Source organism: Scylla paramamosain, chromosome 26, assembly GCF_035594125.1.
Source record: "Scylla paramamosain isolate STU-SP2022 chromosome 26, ASM3559412v1, whole genome shotgun sequence".
Lineage (NCBI taxonomy): Eukaryota > Metazoa > Arthropoda > Malacostraca > Decapoda > Portunidae > Scylla > Scylla paramamosain.
In genome coordinates, this window is record NC_087176.1 from 9,967,838 (window position 1) to 9,993,013 (window position 25,176).

At 40.5% G+C, this 25,176-nt stretch overlaps 1 protein-coding gene and 1 long non-coding RNA gene across 3 annotated transcripts in view; both read right to left on the minus strand.

The window, feature by feature from the left end:
• Positions 1-4,678, minus strand: part of LOC135113909 (uncharacterized) — a 132,193-nt gene extending 127,515 nt beyond the window's left edge. For both annotated transcript variants that reach the window (XR_010275110.1, XR_010275112.1), the window contains exon 1: positions 3,752-4,678. This is a non-coding gene — a long non-coding RNA (uncharacterized LOC135113909). The remainder of the gene's footprint in view (positions 1-3,751) is intronic.
• Positions 4,679-6,027: 1,349 nt separating this feature from the next.
• The window catches only part of LOC135113720 (zwei Ig domain protein zig-8-like), a 70,318-nt gene continuing 51,169 nt past the window's right edge, over positions 6,028-25,176 (minus strand). Inside the window, exons 3-8 of the mRNA XM_064029245.1 lie at positions 25,090-25,167; positions 19,560-19,692; positions 14,935-14,988; positions 14,100-14,272; positions 12,884-13,013; positions 6,028-6,304 (exon numbers count right to left, since the gene is read on the minus strand). Coding sequence (XP_063885315.1) covers positions 6,168-6,304; positions 12,884-13,013; positions 14,100-14,272; positions 14,935-14,988; positions 19,560-19,692; positions 25,090-25,167 — 705 coding nt within the window. The 3' untranslated portion in view covers positions 6,028-6,167. The remainder of the gene's footprint in view (positions 6,305-12,883; positions 13,014-14,099; positions 14,273-14,934; positions 14,989-19,559; positions 19,693-25,089; positions 25,168-25,176) is intronic.

Sequence of the window (25,176 nt, forward strand, 5' to 3'; positions counted from 1 at the left end):
ACCCCCAATATCCTTAAAGAGAAAACGCAGAAGGTGTAAAGCCCTAATCTCAATAAGCCAACATAGAAAACGGAGACGTCAACAGTTTAAGTCAAAGGTAGAGAGGAAAAACAGACACGGGCTGAAAGTTCCAGTTTATGCGACACCCTCGCTATTACTTGCGCCACTTTAGTATCGCTTGGAAGGTAATAGGATGTTATAAGGGAGAGGTGACTTTAATACGTAGCTTAGATGGGATGGTAGAGATGCTCCAGTCTATCCAGCAGCGTGATATGAGATGAGAGGCGGAATGTGACACGTAGCTATGAAAATATAAGATTCTCTCTCTCTCTCTCTCTCTCTCTCTCTCTCTCTCTCTCTCTCTCTCTCTCTCTCTCTCTCTCTCTCTCTCTCTACTACACTACTACTAACTATTTCACATTGCTACTGAAAATACACGTAAGTTCGGTCTGAGGTTAGGAAGGCCATCCACTTGGGACAACGATTCCCAAATGCCACAACCAAAGTCTCATCTAGACCTAATAGACAAGGAAAACCGGACGTAAAAGCGAATATTGATAGATAGATAGATTGATGGGTATTAAAATTATAGGATTATTACGTATGAGAACTAGATGACTTTAAATACGAGAAAGAAAGGTAGGTGTGTGTGTGTGTGTGTGTGTGTGTGTGTGTGTGTGTGTGTGTGTGTATCGGCCTGCCTGCCTGCCTGCCTGCCTCTCTCTCTCTCTCTCTCTCTCTCTCTCTCTCTCTCTCTCTCTCTCTCTCTCTCTCTCTCTCTCTTCCTTCCTAAGACGAATGCGGATTGGAAGTAAATGAGACTTTTTCCTTCTTAATTATTATTTCTCCTGCACACAGGTAGCGAGGGAAAAGGAGGGGGAAAATAATTGATGAAGGAGGAGGCAGGGGCGAGGACAATGTGAAAATTCGGAACCAAGAACCACAGGTCATCCTCCTGCCGCCGCTCCCGGAGTGATGGCGCAGTTTGCCGACGGAGGGAGGAAGCAGGTAATGGGATAAACGAGGTAATGGCGGGGCGAGGGAGCGAGACTACTACACAGATTACTCACGCTAATTATGCATATAAGAAAATCCTTGGTTACTGGGTAATGCGCGGCCTTACCTCACATATATCTACACACACACACACACACACACACACACACACACACAAAGGAGGTCAGTAATACGTCAACAGAAATTCAAGAATATTTAGAATCTTACGTTATTTGTTTCCACGTTCGTTATATTTCCGGGTGAAAAATAGAGAACGTTATTGTAAGAGATCAAGTTTTTTTTTTTTTTTTGGTCTCATTCAAACAAAAGATAATATATTTTTCTGTTGAATAACACATGCGACATCGTTATGTAGGTCATTACTTTCTCTATTTATTATTTTTAACTAATCCAACTGTCATGTACATTTTAACTCACGAAAAAAAAGTAATACTGGTGGTAATAACGCTGTAATAATACATTATACATTATTACCTGAAGAAAAAATGATGCTCCCTAGCGAATGACACACGTAAACTACTATTAACACCAAAAGGAGGTCGTCTGAGTGACCAGCTCGTGACGGCACCCGCACGACAGAGGACGGGACAGGTGTGGCCACACTTGACAATCTTGGCCTCGTTTCCCGCCCACTCCTTCCTCACTGCCTTCAAGCCCGACATCTATCACCATAGACTTGCCGTAAACTCCATTACACCTCAAGTGATCGGTTCATTAACACGATACAAAGCCTCTCTGCCACTTCGCACCAAATGACGTTTAGAAAATTGTCAAAAAATCCATAATTGTGACTCATCGTGAACAATAACTCCTTGTCACACAACTGCTCCCCTTTCCCTCAACAAGTTTGGGAGGCCTGTGGGGAGTCGGGGGTTTTGGGAAGGGGGGATGCGCGGAAAGAAGGGAGTAAGCAAATTAGGCCATATCTGGACATTAATGACAAGTCTAAGGATGAGACACCATATTTTGACAACTGGGGAAATTTCTGGCCTGAGCTAACTTAACCTTACCTAGCTTAACTTGGCTCCCCCTTAAGGACACTAACCTAAACTAGCTTTATCTAACCTAACCTGGATACTCCCCCTTATGGACACTAAATTAACCTACATTACCTAACCTAATCTAGCCTAACGGGTTCGCACCCCTGGGCACCCCTAAGATACTAACCTTGCGTAATATGACCTAACCTAACCTAACCCCTTAATTTAAGTCACCAACCGGTATTATTTCAGAATCACTACAAACTCACTTCCATTTTCGCGACTTGTCTCACTGGCTACAGCTCCTCGTGCTGAGCATTTTGAACCCCATATACATATGTCGCAAATTAAGAATAACGGCGTCAGCGTTTTTTTTTATTTTTTATTAGGTTTCTTTCGGCTTTCATATTTATCGATTTAGTCAGGTTTAGTTACGTTTCGTTTAAGTTAAGTTAGGTTTAGTTTGGTTGGGTTAGGTTAAGATGTTAGCAGCAATATCAAGAACATTGCGGCCATCACAACAAGAACAGCAACAATAGTGCAGTCCCCCATTTATTTTTGGTGGTAAGGGGCAGCATTTGGCTCTATTTTAGCTCTTGGTTGCATTTTAGCCGAAAAAAAAGCAGGAAATAAGGCCGCGTGACTCTTCTTAATATTTACACTGATCCTTATGGTAGGCAACGGGAGCAAAATGACAACAAAGTGATTTGCGACTAAGTGATGGTTGATTGTTTAAAAACGCGCTAAAACTTGTCAGGAAAAAAAGTTTCGTCCACCATGTGTAGTTTGTTGCTAAACTAGAAATTTCCCCACTAACCTGACCCAAACGTGTGCCTTAATAGGAAGTGGCAGGTCCTGGGCGTGGTTGGTCGACCTCCTCTTCCTCCTCCTCACAGGGTACTGCAACCAGCGATTGTTCAAAACTCAAATTATTTCGGCAAAACACCGTGAATATCTACTTCCCCTGCCTGCCATTTTGACACTGCCTGCGGGTAGCCGGCTGACTGGCTGCCTAGGCCGCTACGGGGCTGCGCGGAGTAATACACTCGTCCTTTACCAGATATCTCGCATTTAAGTGCCTCATAGTAAAATTCTCACAATAAAATGCTAGTTGTTCAATACTTCTGATAAAACAAAACGAGCTGAGATTACGTACGCACAGAAAAGCGACTTTTTATATATTTTACCCACATATGAACTACTTCCTGAGGCGCACAGCAAGTGTTCCAGGACTCAGTGTGTGAAAGGAGCTGTATTGTACACAAAATCTGTGGACCTAAGCTCTGTAAGGCACCTCTGATTTCAAATCGGATTTGTCTAAAACTTTTACAGACGTATACTCATACAGAAAACTATATTTAGGAATTTCGTTCAGCCAATTTGACACAACCGTCGATGGTACTGGAAAAATTGCGCGGGTCCGGAAATGTTGGTAGAATTGCTAATCCAGTAACACATGGCGCATCAAACAGTTTATGAAATGATTGCATTTTTTCATACAAGTAGAGCATTTAATTCACAGCTGTGGATAACCATCAAAGGGCGACTAAAGAAAAGGTGCCTTCTTTAATAACGGATACATCTCCACGCATGAGTACCAACCCTTCCAAGACATCCTGTATCGTTACTTTTCGCATCTATAAGTCATCAGAATGAAGATAGTTTTCTGAACGAGAGCACACTAGAGCAAGTACACTACATCATCAGGTTAGTGTTCGAAGGGAGAGTAAAATGGAATTATCCTAATCACTAACCAAAGTGGCTGACAACCAAGGCGTGTCGCCGTTGTGTGCGACGAGTCGGCAGGTGTGGATGCAGGGTCACGATGACGTGGTGGTGCACCAGAATGTCGCGGTGCTTTACGACATTCATCTTTCGGCGATGAATACTTGATAACAGGGCGAGGCGGCGGTGACTTCGCAGGCGTCACGTTCCGTCCACTTAGATGTGATTTGGTATCGTTTCACATAATGGCGAGACACTGGGGACTGACCGCGAGCCCCGTACATTACAACCAACATAAAATGTACGATACGTCCTGGATATTACGACATTGGTATTTTGTCTATTGTAATTCACCGACATCGCGTTGATATGCCACTAACTCTGAAGACAGACACTGTATCTGGTAAATCGACACATTCTAATGCATTTCATCGATGCATTGTCGATAGGACGCCGACTTCGTAGTTATTCCATTAATTTTACGCAATATGCCAATACACTGCCTAAATATGGAGCCGAGTTACTAAGGTGTCGCCATTTTGTTGCACTTGCGTCGTAAGCATCTCCTCATCACGATCCTTGTTCAAAGCAGTTTACGTATAAATGACTTGAGCCAGCGTGTTCATCGTGTGCTTATCGCGGTTATTTACAACAGAATGGAAGGGCTTAATTCCCGTCCAGAGCAAATATCAACAATCGTACTGTCAACTGTACCTGCGTTGCCCTGAGTGGCGGCGGCGCGGCGCCACCTTGGGGTAGGCTGGCAGCACCGCCCAGTCTGCTCCTGCGTCCTCGTGTCTGCTGCTACTTAACTCATTTTGTAACAGGCCACCACTCCCACACACACACTCACAAACACCGACAGTCACGGAAAGTGCCCTGGACGGTATCTCAAGTCAGTATTCCATCACCCTCGCCCTCACAACACACGGAACCGCGCGTCACAGCTCTGACTAACGCCTCAGCCGCCCTGCCCCAGACATAGCGCATACGGCGCAGCTCGACTCTTTTGCGCGGGATTCATTTGAGATTCTGAGGCAGCTTCGAGTCATGTACCCCGACAGTTATATGAACAGCAAACATATTTTTAGTTCTTCACTTTGGTAATCTTGAAAGGTTTGTGTATTGTCACATAACAAATAATGCCAGTTCATTGGATATCTTCAGGCAGTGTTAATGCTATGTATATACCCTTTTCATCACTATTCCTATATTTTCCACTGAAACAAGATTTGGGTGGTAACAATAGTGGTAGTAGTAGTAGTAGTAGTAGTAGTCGTGGTAGTAGCAGTAATAGTAGATGTGGTAATAGTAGTGGCAGTAGTAGTAGTCATAGGTGTGGTAGTAGAAGTAGTAGTAGTAGTAGTAGTAGTCGTAGTAGATGTTTTCACCCACATCCTTACAAAGAGTATGTGTGTGTGTGTCCTTCCCTTGCCATTCCCCCCAAAGAAAACCAAGATACATCATCATATACCCAGCGCACGTCATTCCCTGGCCAGCCACACAGACACCTGCCGCGCCCCTGACAGGCCTGGGCGAGGGAACGTGGCGCGTGGTGAGGGGCGAAGGTGAGCAGCTGCATCCCGAAGCATTGCGTGGCGAGGAGGTGCATAGGTTGGTGCTGCTGCGGCCACCCGACTCCTGCCTGATTCATCATGTGTCGCTGGAAGGAGTGTCAGTTTTTTGTTCTCTCTCTCTCTCTCTCTCTCTCTCTCTCTCTCTCTCTCTCTCTCTCTCTCTCTCTCTCTCTCTTGTTACCTGCTTACCTTTATCTCCCTCGTTGCCTACATAACCTCGGTCAAGGAAGAACAGTGACCTTTAAGGAAAGATTACATTAACCCTTTTTTTGACAGGGTCTTTTGTCAGGTGTGTCTCGTGGGAAACCCGCAGCCCGCGAATGCCTTGTTATGGAAGAGTTTCTTGCAGTGACGTTCTCTCTCTCTCTCTCTCTCTCTCTCTCTCTCTCTCTCTCTCTCTCTCTCTCTCTCTCTCTCTCTCTCTCTCTCTCTTCATTTAAGGGGTTTAAATGGTCCGTCAGGACGAGGCTGTAACACACTCGTTCAAGTCATTCATTGTTGTCATGTTGAAATATGAGTAATTAATTTTGCTCCAGTTCTTCTTTTCGTTGTGTTATTCTAATGCATTAAAAATTGTTTATGACTTATGTTAGGCTTTTATAATATTCAGGAGGCGACTGTCTTGAAAGGCTGGGCCAAACCTGCACACTCAGACTTAAAAGGAAAAAGAAAAGGAACCTCAGCCAAGATCAGCGGGTGTTTTGCGGTGTTGGGAAACAAACTTCATGACATGTGACACTAAAATACTTTTTATTGCAGTTTCTTCAAAAAATTATATACAAAAATAGTATCTACAATCTTAAGCACTAACCATTAATTGAAAGGTAAATATCACATTCAGGTAAGATGAACTGGAGGCCGCAAGGAGTCATCGGTAGGTGGAGAGGCTGGTGAGGTGCGCCGCGGTGAGGTGACCCGTGAGGAGCGAGGCGGTGACCAGCAGCGGGGCGGCGGCGGCGAGGGCGGCGCTGTGGCTGCTCTGGTGCACGGCGGCCTGGGGCTGGTCTGTAGGGGCGAGCAGCACACACACTTTAACAGATATCACACAATACTCCGAGCTTTTACTACAAATGATCACCTTTGCATAAAAATTTGCTTTAACACATAACATGCCAATTGTGTTCGCTAATTAAAAATGCTGGAGAGTTCTTTACTATTTTTCCCTTTTCCACGTTATAAAATGCTTCTATTATTCGTCTCCTGGAATTCGGTCATGGTTCTGTGTAATACTGTTTATTTTTCTAAACGCAGGGACGTGCATCTTTCAAGAATGTCACCATAATATGTTGAATGATATGCAATGCGTTTGGCGAGAAGCCGACAGCGATGCAGACGATCCCGCTAATTGTCGTAATTAAATGTCTTTATCATATTTCGTGCACGTTCTCTTCGATTGAAGTATTTATTCCATCGGTTATAACTGTCTTGCATTATACTTGTTTATGACGCCATTTTTGTTTCCAGGGGAAACCACTTTTTTTTTATTTTTTTATTAATGTATTCCCTTTAAACTTATATCGAGTTCAGGGAAGCTATGCTTCCTAAATTATCAACTTTATATTACAGATAAAGGCAAATTTTGCCATAAAGTTTATGGCCCACATTTTGGAACGCTTTTGTTCTCTTAAAGGACGCACAGTGTTGGTGCTTTCCTAAATGATGTTGCAGATTCTTGCTGGTCTATTCCTGAACTCACTGAACACACTTAAGACGTCTAACAGCTTCCATTACAGCCTGCTGAAAGTTGTCCAGACGAGACTCAGACACGTTTGTAAATACGACACTTTCATGTCATGCTTTGGGTACAGAATTAATTCCAACATATTCCACTCCTCCAGGCGGTCGCCTCAGCTGAAGGAGACTGAATGGCCGGCGCCGCGCCAAGATCTGCTGCAACACATTATTGTTTGGTTAGGACGTCCATCACCGCTACAAATCGCGTGATCGTGACTAAGTGGGTCGTCTGTTGTTGTCCCTTCACTATATCACAGCCTTGCTGGCTGCCTTTGTGTAATGACCGGAACCAATATTATTAATTCGCATCCCGTCACGGCGCAGCGCAGGCGTCTCGCGGCTCGGGAGGGTGAGGTCAAGTGATGAGCTTTGCTGCAATTTTACACAGTACTTGAAATAAAAAAGTGAATAATAAATGTACATGCTTACGTATGCTCTTGCTGCTCTTTACGGTCTCTTATATTCTACAAGTTACATAACTGAGTAAAAAATGGCAACACTCATACACATATAATTATATTTTTTCTTTGATTAGTTATAATAAATTTCTTTTTTAGTCACACCACACCAAGACACAGGACTGGTGACGTCTGAGGCAACAATGGTGAGTCATTAGTTCACCATCTTGGCAGAGTTTATTTTATTAATTCTTACTTATCACTGATACGAAATAGCGATCGCATGCTGTCCAGGCCGCAGTGAGCTGTCTGAGGCGCATGAATAATTGTGTTTTGGGATCTTAAAAATGGTGACACACAAATCTTCACGATTAAAAAAGCGTGGCGTGTTTGTAAACATTCATCTCAGTTCTTTCGGTTCCCGGGAATGGCTGATGCTGATGAAGTGAAATAAATGCATTATAATTTTACTGGAAAACTGGAAAGCTGCAATGCCGAGAACATCTACATCCGTCTAACATATTCCACGTCTTCATAATGTTAGCAGAAAGAGAAGCAAAAATTTTCCACATCGTTATCAGGAAAGCAGGCGGATCTGGCAGGGCAGCTAGAGTTGGAAAAATAGGAAATCATGTAATCGTGTATCTCAAGAAGTATTACGAAGCGGAAGCGATGCAAAATCAGGGAGGAAAATGTTACGTATTGGCTTGCTATAAAAGACACTTATACTAACAGAAATAAAACCCTTTGGCCGGTAATTACAAACCTGGCCCACTGGGTAGAAAAGTTAAAGCTTCACAGCAGAAATATTACAGACGCTTGAAGACAAAATGAGATCAGGGGAGGGAATGTAACGTTTCACAGCAATAAGTATACAGGTGAGAGGAACCATAAAAGTAAAAACGATACGAGACAAAACTGAAGTTAAGGAAGCGAACATAACCTCTCAGGGCCATACGTATACAACATTCTTACGGTAATGAATACTGACTTTGGCGAGGAAGATAAAAATAAAGGGAAACCAATACAGTAAGAGATATAGAAGGAAAATGCTCCGTATAAAATACCCTATAAAAGAAGCTTAACAATAAAAGGTAAACAACTTGATTGCTATTTAGAAGAGTAAGCGCATGAGGATTTACGAAGAACTGAAAACTCATCGAAAAACAATTATTTCTATTTAGACAAGAAAATTTAGATACCCTAGATAAATAATAAGAATCACAACCCTATTAAAGAGGCGACGGTTAAGAGGGGACCCGACAGAGGTCTTTAAATGGTATAAGGGACATAAGAAGGGTGACCAACAAATAATTATAAGTACTAGGGATAGGAAAAGAGATAATGGGGGTAAACTTGTTAAGACTAGATTTAAAAAAAGAGATAGGGAGGAAGTTGTTCTCAAATATAGTAGTAAATGAATGGAATAGACACAGTAATCAGGTTGTTACTACAGAGTCATTGCGGAGTTTCAAAGGAAGATTAGACTATGAAAGAGACAGGAAGGTATAGGCAGGTATTTTTCATAAAGGGAGTGCCACGTGTCGACCAGACGGTTGCTTGCAGCTTCTCTTGTTTTCTTATGTTAGCGGAAGTAAACTCTACAAGCCTCAGTCTGTTTCCATTCTTTTTCTGCTTCCCGTGACTTGAACTGTTCCAGGAGAGGAGGAGTAAAACGTCAAACGATCAAAACATCCGAAACAAAACTGGCAAACTCTTCTTTCCTTTGACTTTTGGGTAACGGAAGACGCAGCAAGCTTTTTCTTTTTGTTTCTATCCTTTTTTCCCTTTTCCCAGTTTCGTTGACATAAAAAAAAAAAATAAAATGGTAAGGAACTATAAGACTTTGGCATGTGTCTAACTGGTGTGGGTTCCTCGGAATGTGTGGGAACTTTTCATAAGGCGCTGAACAATCTGGAGGTGTGTAACTCTGTACTCGATCAGACGAGAGAGAGAGAGAGAGAGAGAGAGAGAGAGAGAGAGAGAGAGAGAGAGAGAGAGAGAGAGAGAGAGAGAGAGAGAGAGATGGGAGGGCTATAAAATAAAGCGAAAACAAAAGAATATGCAGAGTATATAAAAAAAAATGAAATTACGAGAAGTGTTATGATTGGTGTCTGAGAGAAAGGAAATAAATGACTTGTGGCCGAAAAAAATAAATAAATAAATAAAGATATGATGCAGAAACAAGATCGTGAATCACTTGGCTGAGAGAAAGAGAGCGCTACTAACCGAACCTAACCTCAACGAAAAACCGCTGTCAGCCAGAATCACACAGGACTTTTAGCCAGCAAGGCGAGCGATGCACCACATAATCTTTATACTTCAGCCTGTAAAAATCTCCGTGGTTACTCCGTCTATATTTAGGAATTTGATCGCCTTAAAATTCCAATTGAAGGAAATAATCAGATTAGCAGGTCCAACACAGTAGACGTGTATGAAAGAAAATGGAATATAGACTTATCAGGCTCCATGGTGAAAGAAAACGTTTTAACCTACGTAGGCGTCAATTTAAGGGGTGTCTGATTCAAATTAAACCAAGGCACAGAAAAGCACTTTCCAACGTTCCAGGAGCCTGTTCAAAATGGTAAGGAAAGGTCAAGCGATGAGTAGGGACGAAGAGAGGTACTGCACGAGAACAGGTAACAGAACTTCACTGTAATTAATACCTTTGTTAATTGTATTTATCACCGATATTTCTCATCATCATCATCATCATCATCATCATCGCCACCTAACTAAGAATACTTCCACAGCTTCTATTACAACAACAATGACAACAGCAGCAGCAGTAACAACAACAACATCAATTACCACTACCACTACTGCTGCAACAACAACAACAACAACGATAAAAACAACAACAACAACAACAACAACAACTACTACTACTACTACTACTACTACTACTACTACTACTACTACTACTACTACTACTACTACTTCTGCTGCTGCTGCTGCCACCGCTACCGCCACCATCGCCTCTAATACTAAATCTACAAGATAAAACGTGACAAATAAAATACTACTAAACCAATAACATGCAATTGAAAATGATAATAAGCAAATAAAAGAGAAAGGAAGCAGAGAAAAATAAATACACAGCCGCCAAGTGATAGACGATTCTGGCGACTCATTTCATTGTAATAATCGAGTCAACATTTCAGACCATCAGTCACTGTTTGTTGGTGAGGGTGACGGTGCTGGGGGCAATGGGGCAAGGAATGTTGTGCTGCGTTCCTGTTTACCTCCAGGACAGAATGTTTGATTTCCTATTTGCCTTTTCCATTTGTGGTAACCTCTGATCACGAGTCCAGTGAGTGATGAGCCACAGGTGTTCAAAAGGGAGCTAAGTAAAGGTACCGAGCGTTAGTTGTGGTTAGTGAAGAAAATTACGACTAATGTTGTTTTACTCTTGTATCTTCTCACTTTTTTTTTTGTGGGACAGCGTTAAATTAGCGTTTTTATGCGCCAGGCTGGTCTTGTGCAAAAAATAAATAAATGAATAAAAATAAAATAAATAAGTAAATAAATCAAATCAAATCAAATCAAATCAAATAAATAAAAATCAATTTTCCGGTTCAAATGTTTTTTTTTTTTTTTCACATAACATATTCTAAGATTGTTTCTCCTCTCCCTTTTTGTTACACATGAAGGCGAAGGTAATGAGTTTAGAGGTTTTGGTAAAGTTTTAATGAAAAAAAAAAAAATTATATATATGTATATATATATATATATATATATATATATATATATATATATATATATATATATATATATATATATATATATATATATATATATATATATATATATATATATATATATATATATATATATATATATATATATTCAAATAAAGGAGTTTTCTATTTCTTACATTTTGTTGAGAGGCTCGCAGATGGGCCAGCCAGAGGTGCCGAGGAGGCGAGTGTGTTCAGTAAAGTTCTGGTGGGGAATTCGATGAATATAAGCGAGTCTGTCTGTGGAGTTTTTGTTCACTTGAACAACTTTTTTTTAATAACTTATTTTCTTCCCTTTATTTTCACTTTCAACTTTCACTTTCACAACGGCAAGTCCTTTCTTTTTCATGCAGGAATTTTAGAAACTTTTCTTATTATATTCTCATAACTACAGGTTTCTTTCTCCAAGAATTAAGGATACTTTGAATTTTTCATTACATTTACTTCTCAACAAATTTACTTCCTTTTTTCCACTCATTATTCTTTCGCCTTGATTGTAATGGCAACTCTTTTTACATGTGCGTGGGCGGCAGGAACAGAAGTAGCTGCATGCTTTCATTCATGGCCAGAACAATTCGCTCTGGTCCCTCACGTCAGGTCGGCAATTTTCCAGATGATTATCCAGCCAAAAAACTATAGCTCGGTATGACAATTGGAAGGAGAAATGCGTGAGAAGATTTATGACGTGAGTTGAAAAATCCATTAACATTCACAGAGGCGTGAGTTCAAGGCAGAGGTGTTCAGTGGATGAGAGGGCAGGTGGTGACAGCTACTTGTTCGGCTCCAGGAAGAGGAACATTAAAACACCTGCGAATCTCATTTGGGCACCTATTTTTCTCTTAATTCTTCTCTCCTGTACTTATCTTTTTGAGGGCTGCATATTGAACGAGCCTTGATTTTTTCACTTTTCTTTTTAATCAGGTTTTGTGGCCTTGTTCGGACTCTGGCACATACGAAAAATGAAAAAGAAAAAAAAAAAAAAAAAAGAGGAAGGTTCCCCAGGTGAAACAAAGGACTGCACAGGCACTCACGCCAGGTACTCAGAAACAATCACCTCAACTATTTAACGTGTAAGTGTTGTAATTTTAGAAAAACTGGTTGGAAAAAGTACACATACCTAAAAAAAATATAGAATCCCTCACATTATGCAGACACGCAAGTACACACACACACACACACACACACACACACACACACACACACACACACACACACACACACACACACACACACACACACACACACACACACACAAACACACACGTTAAATAGGACACAGTAAGAAATTTAACGAAAGAGAAACTAAAAGAATGTGCAGAATTAGTTTTCCAAATAGAGGAATAGACAGGTGGAATATATTAAAAGGAATTGGTGTGTGTGTGTGTGTGTGTGTGTGTGTGTGTGTGTGACGAACAAATAATACACATAAATAAAAGGAAAATGGAACGATTCGGCATCAAAGGATTCAGTATTACAAACTTGACTCAATCCATTAAAAATATAAATAGACACACACACACACACACACACACACGCACACACACACACGTTCAATCTGACCAACCTTCCCTTCTTTCCACCTTTCCTTTCTTTTCCCATGCCTCCTGTCTTCGTTCTTTTTTTTTATCCTTCATTCTTTCCATCCATTCGTCCGCCTTCCACTTCATAACACACACACACACACACACACACACACACACACGTACACCCACCTGATTGGATATGAACAGTGACAGAAGCGAAGCCTCCAGTGTCAGGCCGACAGCTGTAGCGGCCGGAGTCTCTTGGGGTCACTGCCGACAGCTTGAGTCTGCTCACTGTTCTGCTCGGTGTCTTCTCCGTCTGAGGGTAAAATAAGACAGTCTGGGATGTAACAAACACTCGGCTACAAGCAAGGAGATTAGAAGAAATAAGTTTTCCTAAAATACGAAGCGGTGTATTAAAACTAAGATTTAAGCTCGTTCCTTTCGAGGGTAATTGCCAGTGTCTAGACATGTTCTAATTTTACTTAAGCATTACGTGTTTTTATTCGAGTAACGTGTCTTGGTATAACTTTTGCATATTTAAGTTCATCTATTTAGTAATTACTGTGATTTCTTCACTTATCGTGATTTTATGTCAAGGTTGCATTTCATCACTTAAGAAACGTGTTTTTTTTTCTCTCTTTTTTCTTTACATTAATTGCGCAGCTCCGTGTACGATAGAACTTGTCTGTAAGTGAACTGAAAAGGCCAGTCATGTGTAGAGGAGAGAGGCAGTCAATGGAACTATTAGTTATTAATGCAAGCATATGCTTCTTTAACTTCTTTCAATTGTAAACTCTGGAGATCTTAACATTTTGCCAAGTGTTTTTTTTTCTTCCTACGACTTAAACTGTTGCGGGAAAAGAAGTATGAAGACAACTATGAGAGTTAATTGGATAACTTTTTTACTCTCTCTCTCTCTCTCTCTCTCTCTCTCTCTCTCTCTCTCTCTCTCTCTCTCTCTCTCTCTCTCTCTCTCTCTCTCTCTCTCTCTGAGTTTTGGAAGCGGTATATCGAGGGAGCTTTCCGCCTCCAGACATCTTTTTTTTTAGTATCAACTTAGCAGCAAAATTTTTGCCCCTGGTCAGTCTCCTTGACACTTAAAAGTTCCGTTATTCTTTTTATTGACTTTTAACCTGTTTGTATATTCTCCTTAGTTTTCTGTATACTTATCATCATGACGCAATACAAGTTGATTAGACAAGATATACGATACGAACACAAAATAATGGAATATGCAAGAAGACATACATACATACATACATACATACATACACCCAACTACCATGCCAAATGATAAATTCACCTAATATAAAGTTATCTATTGACTCCACAGTAAGAGTCAACACAACCATAACCACAGTAAGAGTCAACACAGTTATAACCATTAGCTCGCGCCACACACCTGCAGAGCAATGCCGCCCCTGGGAGAGTCGTAGTGTAGCCTCGCCGCGCCCTGGTACCACGCCACCTGACGCGGCCCCGCCCTTCCCTTGTGGTCCACGGTGCAGGTGATGGCCAGGATGCTTCCCCTCTGGATGTACCGCTCGTGTGCTCCCTCAATGCGTACCTGTGTACCTGTGTGGGGCACCAAGCGTTGTTTCCCCAGTAACACTCTAGAGACTTTTTCTCCCACTGAAGTTCGTTCCTCACCCACCTATTTTCCATACCCACAATTCCAAGCTCCTTCTCTTTTATTACATTACATTATATACTGAAGCACTACTACCTGGGTGGCTATGAATGGTTAGATTAGGTTAAGTTACACGCATTTTTTTTGCTGGCAAGGGAATGTGGTGAGAATTTGTCCTATTCCACGAGTGGTTGAGGTAGGAAAATAACACGTAACCTGCACTGCTGCTCTCACTGCTGTGCTAATCCTACTGGCTAATTATAAGAGCAGATTTTCACATTTAATAAGACTTAAAGCAGTATTGAAGCCTGCTGTGGATTACATGAGGATGGAAAAAAGTTACTGTACTGGTTTTGATGCTGACCTGTTCTTAAAGCATTCACTGCTATATCTCATTGCTATAAATCATTAAATATTTCTGTAGTCTAAAAAAAAGAATAAAGAAAAGACAAAACTAACTTTCTATTTCCTCTTTTGTCTCGGAAACAACTTTTACAATGTAGTGAAGGTTAACTAAGGGCGGCCATGGCAATATAACAGTAAATGAACTCTTATAAGTATTGCATTATTTTCTATAGTGTTTTCTTATCACTGGCAGCGTACGTACTGTTGTCCGTGGTGTCCAGCTCGTGCATGTAGAAGGGGTCATCTAAACTTTTGTCTGGAAAGAAAATGAAGAAATGACGTTAATTATCAAACTGAAGCGAGCTCTCTCATTCACTCTTCCATTTTGGCCCAATTTTATTCACTCTTGTATAAAGTGAAACGAACCCTCTCATCCACTCTTTTCCACCCTGATCCATTCTTAGCCCCTCATATTTAAACAAACTCTCTTGTGTTTAGCCTTTGTGTCCACCAGTACACTCTCATCCACTTCCTTCCACTCTAATCCATTCTTAGCTACTCTTATTTAAATTTATTCCCTCTCGTCTACTCTTATGCACACTTGTCAACTCTTACCCACCCTTATCCAAGCTTATCACACTCTTAACTCATAATTATTTACTCATATCCACTCTTGCCTACTTTCATCTCACTCAGACACTCTCAGCCACTCAACCTTATCTTTACTTACTCGTATTCCCTGTTCTTTACTCATACGTACCTTTATTCACACTTATCCATTGTCACCCACTTTTACCCACTTATGTACCCTATCCACACTTATCCACTCTTATTTCACCCCCTTCTCGTTCTGATTCACCGTCATTCACGACCATCCACTCTTACCAACTCATATCTAATCTCGCTCAATCTCTTCCACTCACACCTGCCACCGTCCTGCGCTCACTCATCACAGCTCTTTACTCCCCCATACGTCCGCCCTAAGACATTAATTACAGCACTGCAACGCACGTGAACGCCCATTACTCACTGAGAGTAATTACACGCAAGGGACACTTATTTTTAAGACGGTTTACATATCCCCAGGCTCAACTCTTTTGCATATATACATAAAGAACGGGGCACTTAACTAATGATTTGCTGTCCATTCAGAGCTACTGTGTAATATCCTGTCTGGTTACTGTGTTTTTTATTTCTTATTGTTTTTTTTTTCTATTTTTGTTTTGTTCTAACGTGGAGTTGCATATGTTGTAGTAATTATGGTTAGTTTGTTCCTTCAGTGTAACAATAATAATGGCAGTAGGTCGTATGTTACCACTACTACTACTACTACTACTACTACTACTGCTGCTGTTACTACTATTACTACTATTTTTGGGAAGCGTGGCAATTTAGTTCCCGCACCCCCCCCCCTCTCTCTCTCTCTCTCTCTCTCTCTCTCTCTGCACTTGGCCAACCTACCTCACGCATAAAGAATCTCACTATGCCTCTGTGCACGTTGATGCGGAAACACTGACCTACATATCTACTGAAATGGCCAGACCTCGAGTAACATACGTACCTCACTCATTTCTACCTTTTTTATGTATCTGGGAAAACCGGACAAGGGAGAAAAAAAAAAGAAAAAAAAAACAAGGCCGCTGATATTACCGTTTATAAAAGAAAATGGGATTAGAGGGACAGAGAGAATGCTTTTTTTTTTTTTTTTCATAACTCTTTGATTTCGCTTCCGGCTTATCAAAACGGTTTTGTGTAAAATTGGGTCATGATTTTGAAATATATCTCTGTCATTAATAGTGCCTGTATTATTATTATTATTATTATTATTATTATTATTATTATTATTATTATTATTATTATTAGTAGTAGTAGTAGTAGTAGTAGTAGTAGTAGTAGTAGTAGTAGTAGTAGTAGTAGTAGTAGTAGTAGTAGTAGTAGTAGTAGTAGTTTTTATGTAAGAGGGTCACTGGCCTGGCCAAGGGAAACAAAAAAAAAATAATCCCACTAAGTAGTAGTAGTAGTAGTAGTAGTAGTAGTAGTAGTAGTAGTAGTAGTAGCTTTCGTTCAGTATCATAAACTGTGGTCAGCCGTGTAACAAATGTCGTATTATCATGAGCAGAATATTAATTTGGTCTCTAATCTGCAGGGAACCAATCAATCGCCAGGGTTTTGTAAGGAGACTGGAAGTAGATGAGAAGACTTGAGCTTGAGAAAAAACACAAAGAATAAAAGTGAGCGCAGGTTACTTGACTTCTGACCTCGATATTGCTAACGTTACTGTATTGGTCTAGAGGGGAAACACGCACTCTCCAATTTAGAAAGCTCCACATGCCCTTATCGCAGCTGTTCTTGAGTGTCTGGTGAGCGTGTCCTCTCCAGATTTGAAATAACCGGTGCCCTTCCCCTTCTTGTTAGCGTTATTTACTTTCTATCTGGTTAAGTAATCGTAGGCTCTTTTTTTTTCCTCTTCTTTTTCATTTTTAATCTCCTCTTTCTTTTTCTTGTTTTTTGTTCACCACTTCTATTCAGCAGCATTGCCTTTAATATCATCACCATCATTACATCATTATCATCATCCTCTTCTTCATTATCACCATTATAGTCAATATCATCATCACTAATACTATCATCATCATCATTACCGCCATCATTACTATCATCACAATCAGCATCACCACTATTACTATTCACTATTACACAACAGACAAGAATCCTTTAACAGCTCATATAATTTACATGCCTTTCATTTATCTTTTCCTAGCCAACTGTCAAGAAAATGTTCGCTGATTTCATGTAATTTCCTCCTTCATTGTCTGCCCTGGTCTTGCTTTCCCCTTCTGCCCTGCGTTAAGATACCCTTCTACCCACCCATCTACAAGCGCGCGAGTATATATACGAGTACACACCCACCCACCCACACACACACACACACACACACGCACACACACACAGTTAGTTTATTGGCAAAAGAGAACCAAAGAGATATACAGCAAAATACACAATAGAAAATTATACATATTACAAACTGGATAATGAATAATGCATAATAAAAAAAAAAAATTGATATTAAATAACAAAATACAAAACACTGCATCACATCCTCTGTCCAAAGCAAAGAAAAATAACAAACTTTCAACAGAAATATGAAGGCCTTCGTGTATATTATAATCGCATAAATCACATAAATATCACGTGTATTCTTCCATATGACTCCTGATATACGTGAAAGTTAAGGTAGAGAGTCTCGCACCGCCAGTGAGCAGATCGTAAACATATTTTTCTGTTTGCATTTGTACACACACGCAACGTGAAAATCAGACTTAATTCCTTCCCTGATGGCTTGCGTCTCTCGTAACCTTCAGTCAATCCTGTTGATTCTTCATGTCTGAGGGCGATGCAACGCTCAACATTTATTCCAACCCGAACAGTTGTGCAATATTACCTTGGGCCGTCACTTGCGTCGCACCACGAATACTTAATCTCACTGTATTTCCTTCAGCAATGGTGGGTGTAGCATGTAATAAGTCGATGGTTACCTTCGATTTTCTCCATCACTTGCAGGATAATGTCAATTGCACGTGTAGTATCTAGAGTACGAATAGTGTACGGTAATTACTCACATCAGTAATAGTAACTTGTTGTGATTTGGTGAATTATTTCGTTTTTAAATGTTATCTGTGTTAGGAATATACATGAACACACGTATCTTTGCCCTCAGCAGTGTTTTGTTTGGAGGGATTACTCAAAACCATCTCAGACATAATTTAGACGCTGCTCACAAATGCAAGAGTCTTAAAGAACCTGATGTAATATTTAAGTTGTGGTTTCTATTATTCATCGCGCTCCAGTAATCTGCCGCTTTTTCCATATTCAAAAAGCGCACAATATAATTTTACTCTTGAGGAAACTTTCAGCTTGTGCTCTGCGTTGTACATCTGCATATTACTGGGGAGTTTACTTTACATAATTTTGATATTTGAATAGCATGTGGATCTCTCATTGCGACACTTCCAAATCTCGACATAATATTTGCAAAGTAAATTAAGCTCTGCGTATGAATAATCATTTACCCCAATTATAGCCGACACTTGCAAAGGTCACGGCAAGCCCGAGCATCATACTTGGCTGCGTGGATGCAATGTCTCAGCACCTCAAAAATCTCTCTCTCTCTCTCTCTCTCTCTCTCTCTCTCTCTCTCTCTCTCTCTCTCTCTCTCTCTCTCTCTCTCTCTCTCTCTCTCTCTCTCTATGCCACAAGGCTGAATCTCTTGCCATCATGTAGTGTTACTCTCATGCTAACTGCTCTTCTGATCTTGGTAATTGGATGCCTCTATTTTCTCTCACTCCTATCACTGTCCACCTCCCTAATGCAAAAGTTAACCAGTACTCTCAATCATTCACTTATTTTACTGGTAAACTCTGGGACTCCATCTGCTTCTGTATTTCTTCATGCACGTAACTTAAATTATTTCAAAAGGGAGATTTCAAGACACTTCTTCATATAGTTTTGGATTTGCTCTCGGATTATCCTCTTGACGGACGGGAATCTTCAATGGACTTTTTCTCCCTAAGCCAGAGAAACTCTTTCATGAAAAAAAAAAAGCACATAAAACTATACTTCGTAAGATTACGTCTACAAAATGACTGCCATGTTCCCTCAATGAAATCTAGTGTAATCTTTTATCCTCGTATGTTGCTGAAGCACGCGCACGCATTGCAGACGAAATAAAGGCAAGTCATACCTTGTTACCTGAAAAGATGACACCTATATAATCAGGACAGTACCTCACTGGAACACAGAAAAGACAAACACACTTGAACTTCGCACAGCCATACCCACACTCAACACACCAGAAGGCACCATCACCACCTTGACCGCCACACTCACCTCGGACGATGAGCAGGACCGGCGTGGTAATCTTGGGGTCTGAGTTCACCTGACACTCGTACCATCCTCCGTCCCCGGGCTGGGCGTGTCTGATGTGCAGGGTCCACTCGTCCGTGTTGGCGGGGTGCAGCACCTGGGGGATACACGCCACACAACACATTAGCCTCCAGTAACCTCGCACAGCTCACTCGTCCGGGTTTCCATGCTTGTTATACTGAGTCTCTATCTTTCTATTCCTCAAAGTGTGAAGTACGTTGTAACTTTTCTCCTAAATGGTTTAAAGATTGAAGACTTGCACGGTTGACTCTTACATCTCTCGTCCGCGACCGGTATTTCTAGGGCGGCACTCGCATGTACGGCAGACACGTTGGTTTTCCGTCTGGAGTTCAGGAGTATGTATGTCCGTCTCAAGCCCGGATCTTCCGTCCCTAACTTGGAAAATCAGTTGAAGTTTGGCGCCGCAACAAAAGACGTATATAATGACGACTAAGGTTATGAGGCACAGTTATATTTCCCATCGAAAAAATCCCGTGTACAAGGACGCAACCCCAAAACGATGTCAAATAAGATATAGTTTTTCGTTTTTCTCTCTTTGAGCATTGTACAGCACAGAAAAGAATACCAAATGAGAACACTGGTTTTCAAAATGGCCTTAATTGTAAGAGTTGTAAGCCTTTTCTTTTCTCTATTCGAGCATTGTGTGGCATAGAAAAGAATACCAAATGAGAACAACGGTTTTCAAAATGGCCTTAGTTGTAAGCCTTCCAAACACAAGCGATGATCTGAACAGTGCTCCGTCAACCCGCATATTCCTATTCTATGAGAGCAACAGAGAGGCGTGATCAAAGGAAAATAACAACTAAAGGTAAAATACTAACTTTTCCATTAATATTTAGTTGTGTAAATGGAATTCTTCAATAAGTACATAAAAAGGCAAGGTGTGAATATTAACGGGTCAGTTTTTGCATTGCCATAAGTAAAAAAAAAAAAAAAAATAAAATAAATAATAAATAAATAAAATAAATAAAAAATAAAATAAACTGAAATATAGGAACTTCCAGATGTTTGCAACACATAACTTTGTGCAAGGCAGCAAAGCAACACCATACAAGGGAAATGAAAAGTAAGATTACACTGCAGGGTCACTGTGAATAACAAACAAGGATTTCCTGTATCCGACATAAACGCTAAGCTTTCCTGAATCTCCACTCATAGATAACAGAAAAAAATAAATAAAGAAAGAAAGAAAAAAGTCTATCACAAGCAAATCTCGTAACAAGTTTGAGTGACCGACTCAGAAAAAATAATAAATAAATGAAGGAAGTTTAAAAAATGTTATTACTAGAATGGAAAACTCCCGGTGCTTTTAATGACTAGTTCCATTCACAAGTGATGGTGAATGGCAAGTCAGATCCAGGAGAAAAACACGAGGAACATCCTTACCAGCGCCACTCGTGTTACAACAGCCTTGTGGGGAGAAGAAAATGGTAAGCACACGTATGAATTGTGAAATTACATTCATTATTATGTTATAACGAGAAAAGTTACGTATAAACAGGAAATCTACTTAATTTTGTTATCACGTCATAAATATCAACTAAACCAAAAGGAGCATACCGAAATTATACATTTGTACAAAGTTATGACATAAAAGATGTTTAACATACAATAGGTATGAACAAAGGAAAAAAGAGTTGCGCTTATTAATGTAATGTAATAAAAGACCTGGTAATAATAATAATAATAATAATAATAATAATAATAATAATAATAATAATAATAATAATGATAATAATAATAATAATAATAATAATAATAATAATAATAATAATAATAACAACAACAACAACAATAACAATAACAATAACGATAATAATAACAACAACAACAATAAAACACAAAGCAAATTTAGTTCCCGTAAGAAGAGCGAGGCTGCATAATAAAAAAATGACGACAAAGTAACAGCAACACTCCAAAGGTTCCACCCCGCTGGCAGGTAACCGGCACCACACGACCAGACTGTTGCAGGGAATTCAATCCGTCATTTATCTCATCTTAAAACCTAAATGAACCAGGGCCCTCTTGACCCGCATCGCTCGCCACTTCTTCCAGTTTCCGTCACTTCCCCTCCGGCATCAGACTCCCAACACGCCCCTAATTAACTTCCAGCCTAAATCGCCACTGTCCTCCTAACTTCCACCGCCCACCTCGCCCTCTGCTCTAGTTCTCTTCGTTCTCCCCCTCGCCGTAAGGTTCCCAGTGCGACCTCCACCCCGGTATTCAGAAACGCTTTGCTGTCTCACCACGACTATTTTCAAAGGCCACAGAGATGATTAGCCGGGTTCTCAAGAGTGTTTCTTATGTTTATGAATTAGAAATCATGCTAATCTGTCACTAGAACCATGAAAACGTCTTTAGAAACACGTGTAACTTCAACTAGAGCCTTTTGAATGTAATGGAGGTACGGCACAGAAGTGTTTGAGAATATGGTCCCCACTCCTCGTGTTTCGTGGAGCAAGTAGTAAACACCTGTGGGAAGATGGGAACCAGAGGAAGCAGAGTCCAATAGGCAGCCTATCTCAAAACTATGAATATGTTACCAAAGATACCAACGGAGGAGAATACGTGTGTGTGTGTGTGTGTGTGTGTGTGTGTGTGTGTGTGTGTGTGTGTGTGTGTGTGTGTGTGTGTGTGTGTGTGTGTGTGTGTGTGTGTGTGTGTGTGTGTGTGTGTGTGTGTGTGTGTGTGTGTTTACCAAGTTTATCTAGGTATTTGATGCACGTACACTTCTCATCCCTATCACCGTTACTTTTGGTATGTGTGTGTGTGTGTGTGTGTGTGTGTGTGTGTGTGTGTGTGTGTGTGTGTGTGTGTGTAATCACGACATAAAAAGCCACACAATACGCGGCGAGACTGGCGTGTGCAGGAGTTACGTGGTGAGCTTGCTGGCTGATCTAGTGGTGAACGTGATAGCCTGAGTCCCTAATGACAGGCCTGCTGGGATTGTTAGTACAGGCGAGTCATGCAGAACCTTTACACCTTCCCTCTACACCATCCCCACCAACGCACTGCCAGTTAACACATGCTGGACGCTCAGCACCATCACATACACCACTTTCTGAAATATTACTAAAAAGGCCTACAGTTTTCTTTCTCCTTTTTTTTTTTTTTTAAGGGGGGGTCTTGCGTCGGGTGTATTCTGTTCTCGTTATTTTTTTATTTGTCTTGGATAGTTACTGAGTTATCTGAGTCTCACATTTCAGTTCTCAATAAAGAATAAGGGAGAAAAACTATCACTCTTGCCCATCCAATTAGTCAGTCAGGTAAATATTTTATGTGTGAATTTTTACTCACGATTCCTTTCTCTGTTTGCTTTTCTCTTTATTCCATTTTTATCTATTCATATTTTGCTATTGTTACTCCATTTTCTACCGACTACCATTTCTTTCCTTTTGTTTTTAATTCTAGTCATTTCCGTCCACGAGTTTTTGTACCTAATGTTTTTTCTTTTCCTCTTTTTATTTTTCTTCCTATCCATATCTCAATTATTTCTGTTCCCCGAGTGTTTCCTTGCCGTGCTTCTTACTTCTCTGCCGCTCTTGCTTTTCTTTCTTTTCTTGTTCATGTCGAGCTATTTTGTCTCTCAACATTTTCAAGGTTTTCTGCTCCCTTTTTTTATTTATCCTGTCCACGTCTTCGATTTCAGTTTCCATCGCAGTCGTTCTATTTCCCTTCCTTTCGTAAGCTTTCCCTAAAACAGGTTTGAATGTATTTTTATTGTGTTTTCGTTTTTCTCTTCTTTAATTTTCTTTTCTCGTGCTTTCACTTGTCTTCTTTTCAACAAACTATTATTTCATCGCGTCCTTATATCCACTCTTAACTTTTTCTAGCTATCTCCTGCCCTTGCTTTCCAGTCCTCGTGAAAACAACCCGTATTTTTTATCTTTAACCTCTACTGATTGCTGGAAATAAAATGGAGAAGGAAAATTTCGCACTCTCGATATCTAACAGACTATATCACTTTCATTCTTAAGTCTTCTTGCGTCTTGGTCTTCTGTCAATACTTTAAAGGCTTCGTAAAGAAACCGAATATGAGCAATTAGAACAACGAAGAGAGAGAGAGAGAGAGAGAGACCCTTCCAGTCCTCTAAATCAAGAATCACTATTACATTCTCATTTTTACGTTTTACCACACAGCGTCCTTCTTCTGTTCTTACCAGTATTTCCAACACACGTGAGAAAAATATGAAATCCGCAGCTGAGAGAGAGAGAGAGAGAGAGAGAGAGAGAGAGAGAGAGAGAGAGAGAGAGAGAGAGAGAGAGAGAGAGAGAGAGACAGAGAGAGAGAGCTTCCTATTCACTACAAACCTACGTACATCCTTTCATTTCTACTCTCAGCCACATCTTACCATTCATTTCCTAACTTCAAAGCTTGGTAAAAAAAAATAAAAATAAATAAATAAATAAATATCTTCAAATACAGCATAACGCAAGACTTGTAAGATCAAACTGCCCCCCAATGCTCTTACCGCTAAGTGACTCAAGCACTCAAGCCTCCTCCCTCGCAGCCCCGCGGACGCCACCACCTCTACTAAACCTCCAACAAAAAAGGGACCAAGAAGGGACTGTCATTCTTATTACGTCGTTCCACTTAACCTGGCGGGCCGCTCCTCCCTTAAAAGCCACTTTGTTACAGTTAATTTCGTTCTTGCTCCCGATGTTATTATTACTATTGTTATTATCATGTCGGAGATGTTCGGTCAAATTTAGTCTTATAAGGTGTTTCAGTGGCTCTTGTTTCTAAGTTCGCCGTGCCTTCATTCCCCTTACTTCTTATCAATCCTTTCTGTTATTTGAAACATCGTTCCTTAACAAACTACTCAGATTTTTTTTTTATTCAACTGCGACCTCTAAATATTTTACTGCTTTGAAATTGGATAATCTATTAATTTCTTTTTATTCTTTCTGTTGGGTGTTTAAGATTTTGCACAATGTTTCTTAGTGTCACTCGGTCCATATCGCCGTGAAAGGGTTAATTAAAGTGTTATCCTATTGTTGTCTTTGAACTGCAGCAAGTACAATGACGAAAAGAGGGAAAAATAATGCTTTCTTTATCCCAACGAATTCCAGTTGGCATTTCTCTTTTTCAACTCCCATCTTGTCTTGTTCTTCTCATGCCTTTATCATCCCTCGGGACAGAAAAGTTAGTGTTAATGTCAAGTCAACAAATCACCGTCAATATAATGAAGAAGAGAGGGAATCTTGCCTTTTTCTATCCAGTCTCATACTTTTCATCTATAAATCCCACCGCTTCTTGCCCTTACGTCCTTACTTCCCAACCAATGCGAGAGACAAAACACGCGGTCTAATGTTCTTGCCACAAATCACTGCAGACTTAACGCACCTACCCCATCAGACACGAGGGAGAGCGTCTGGACTGAGCTAAGAGGGACACTAGCGGGCTACGTCTCCGCGCGACGTCCGAGCAACATTACCCCGACGTAACTTAGAGGGACAAGCAGACATTCACCCTGTAGCGGTCGTCTGGCGAGTAGGTGAGCAGGCCCGCCGTGATGATGTGCAGGTTACGGCGCCTCATCCAAGTCACCTGCAACAA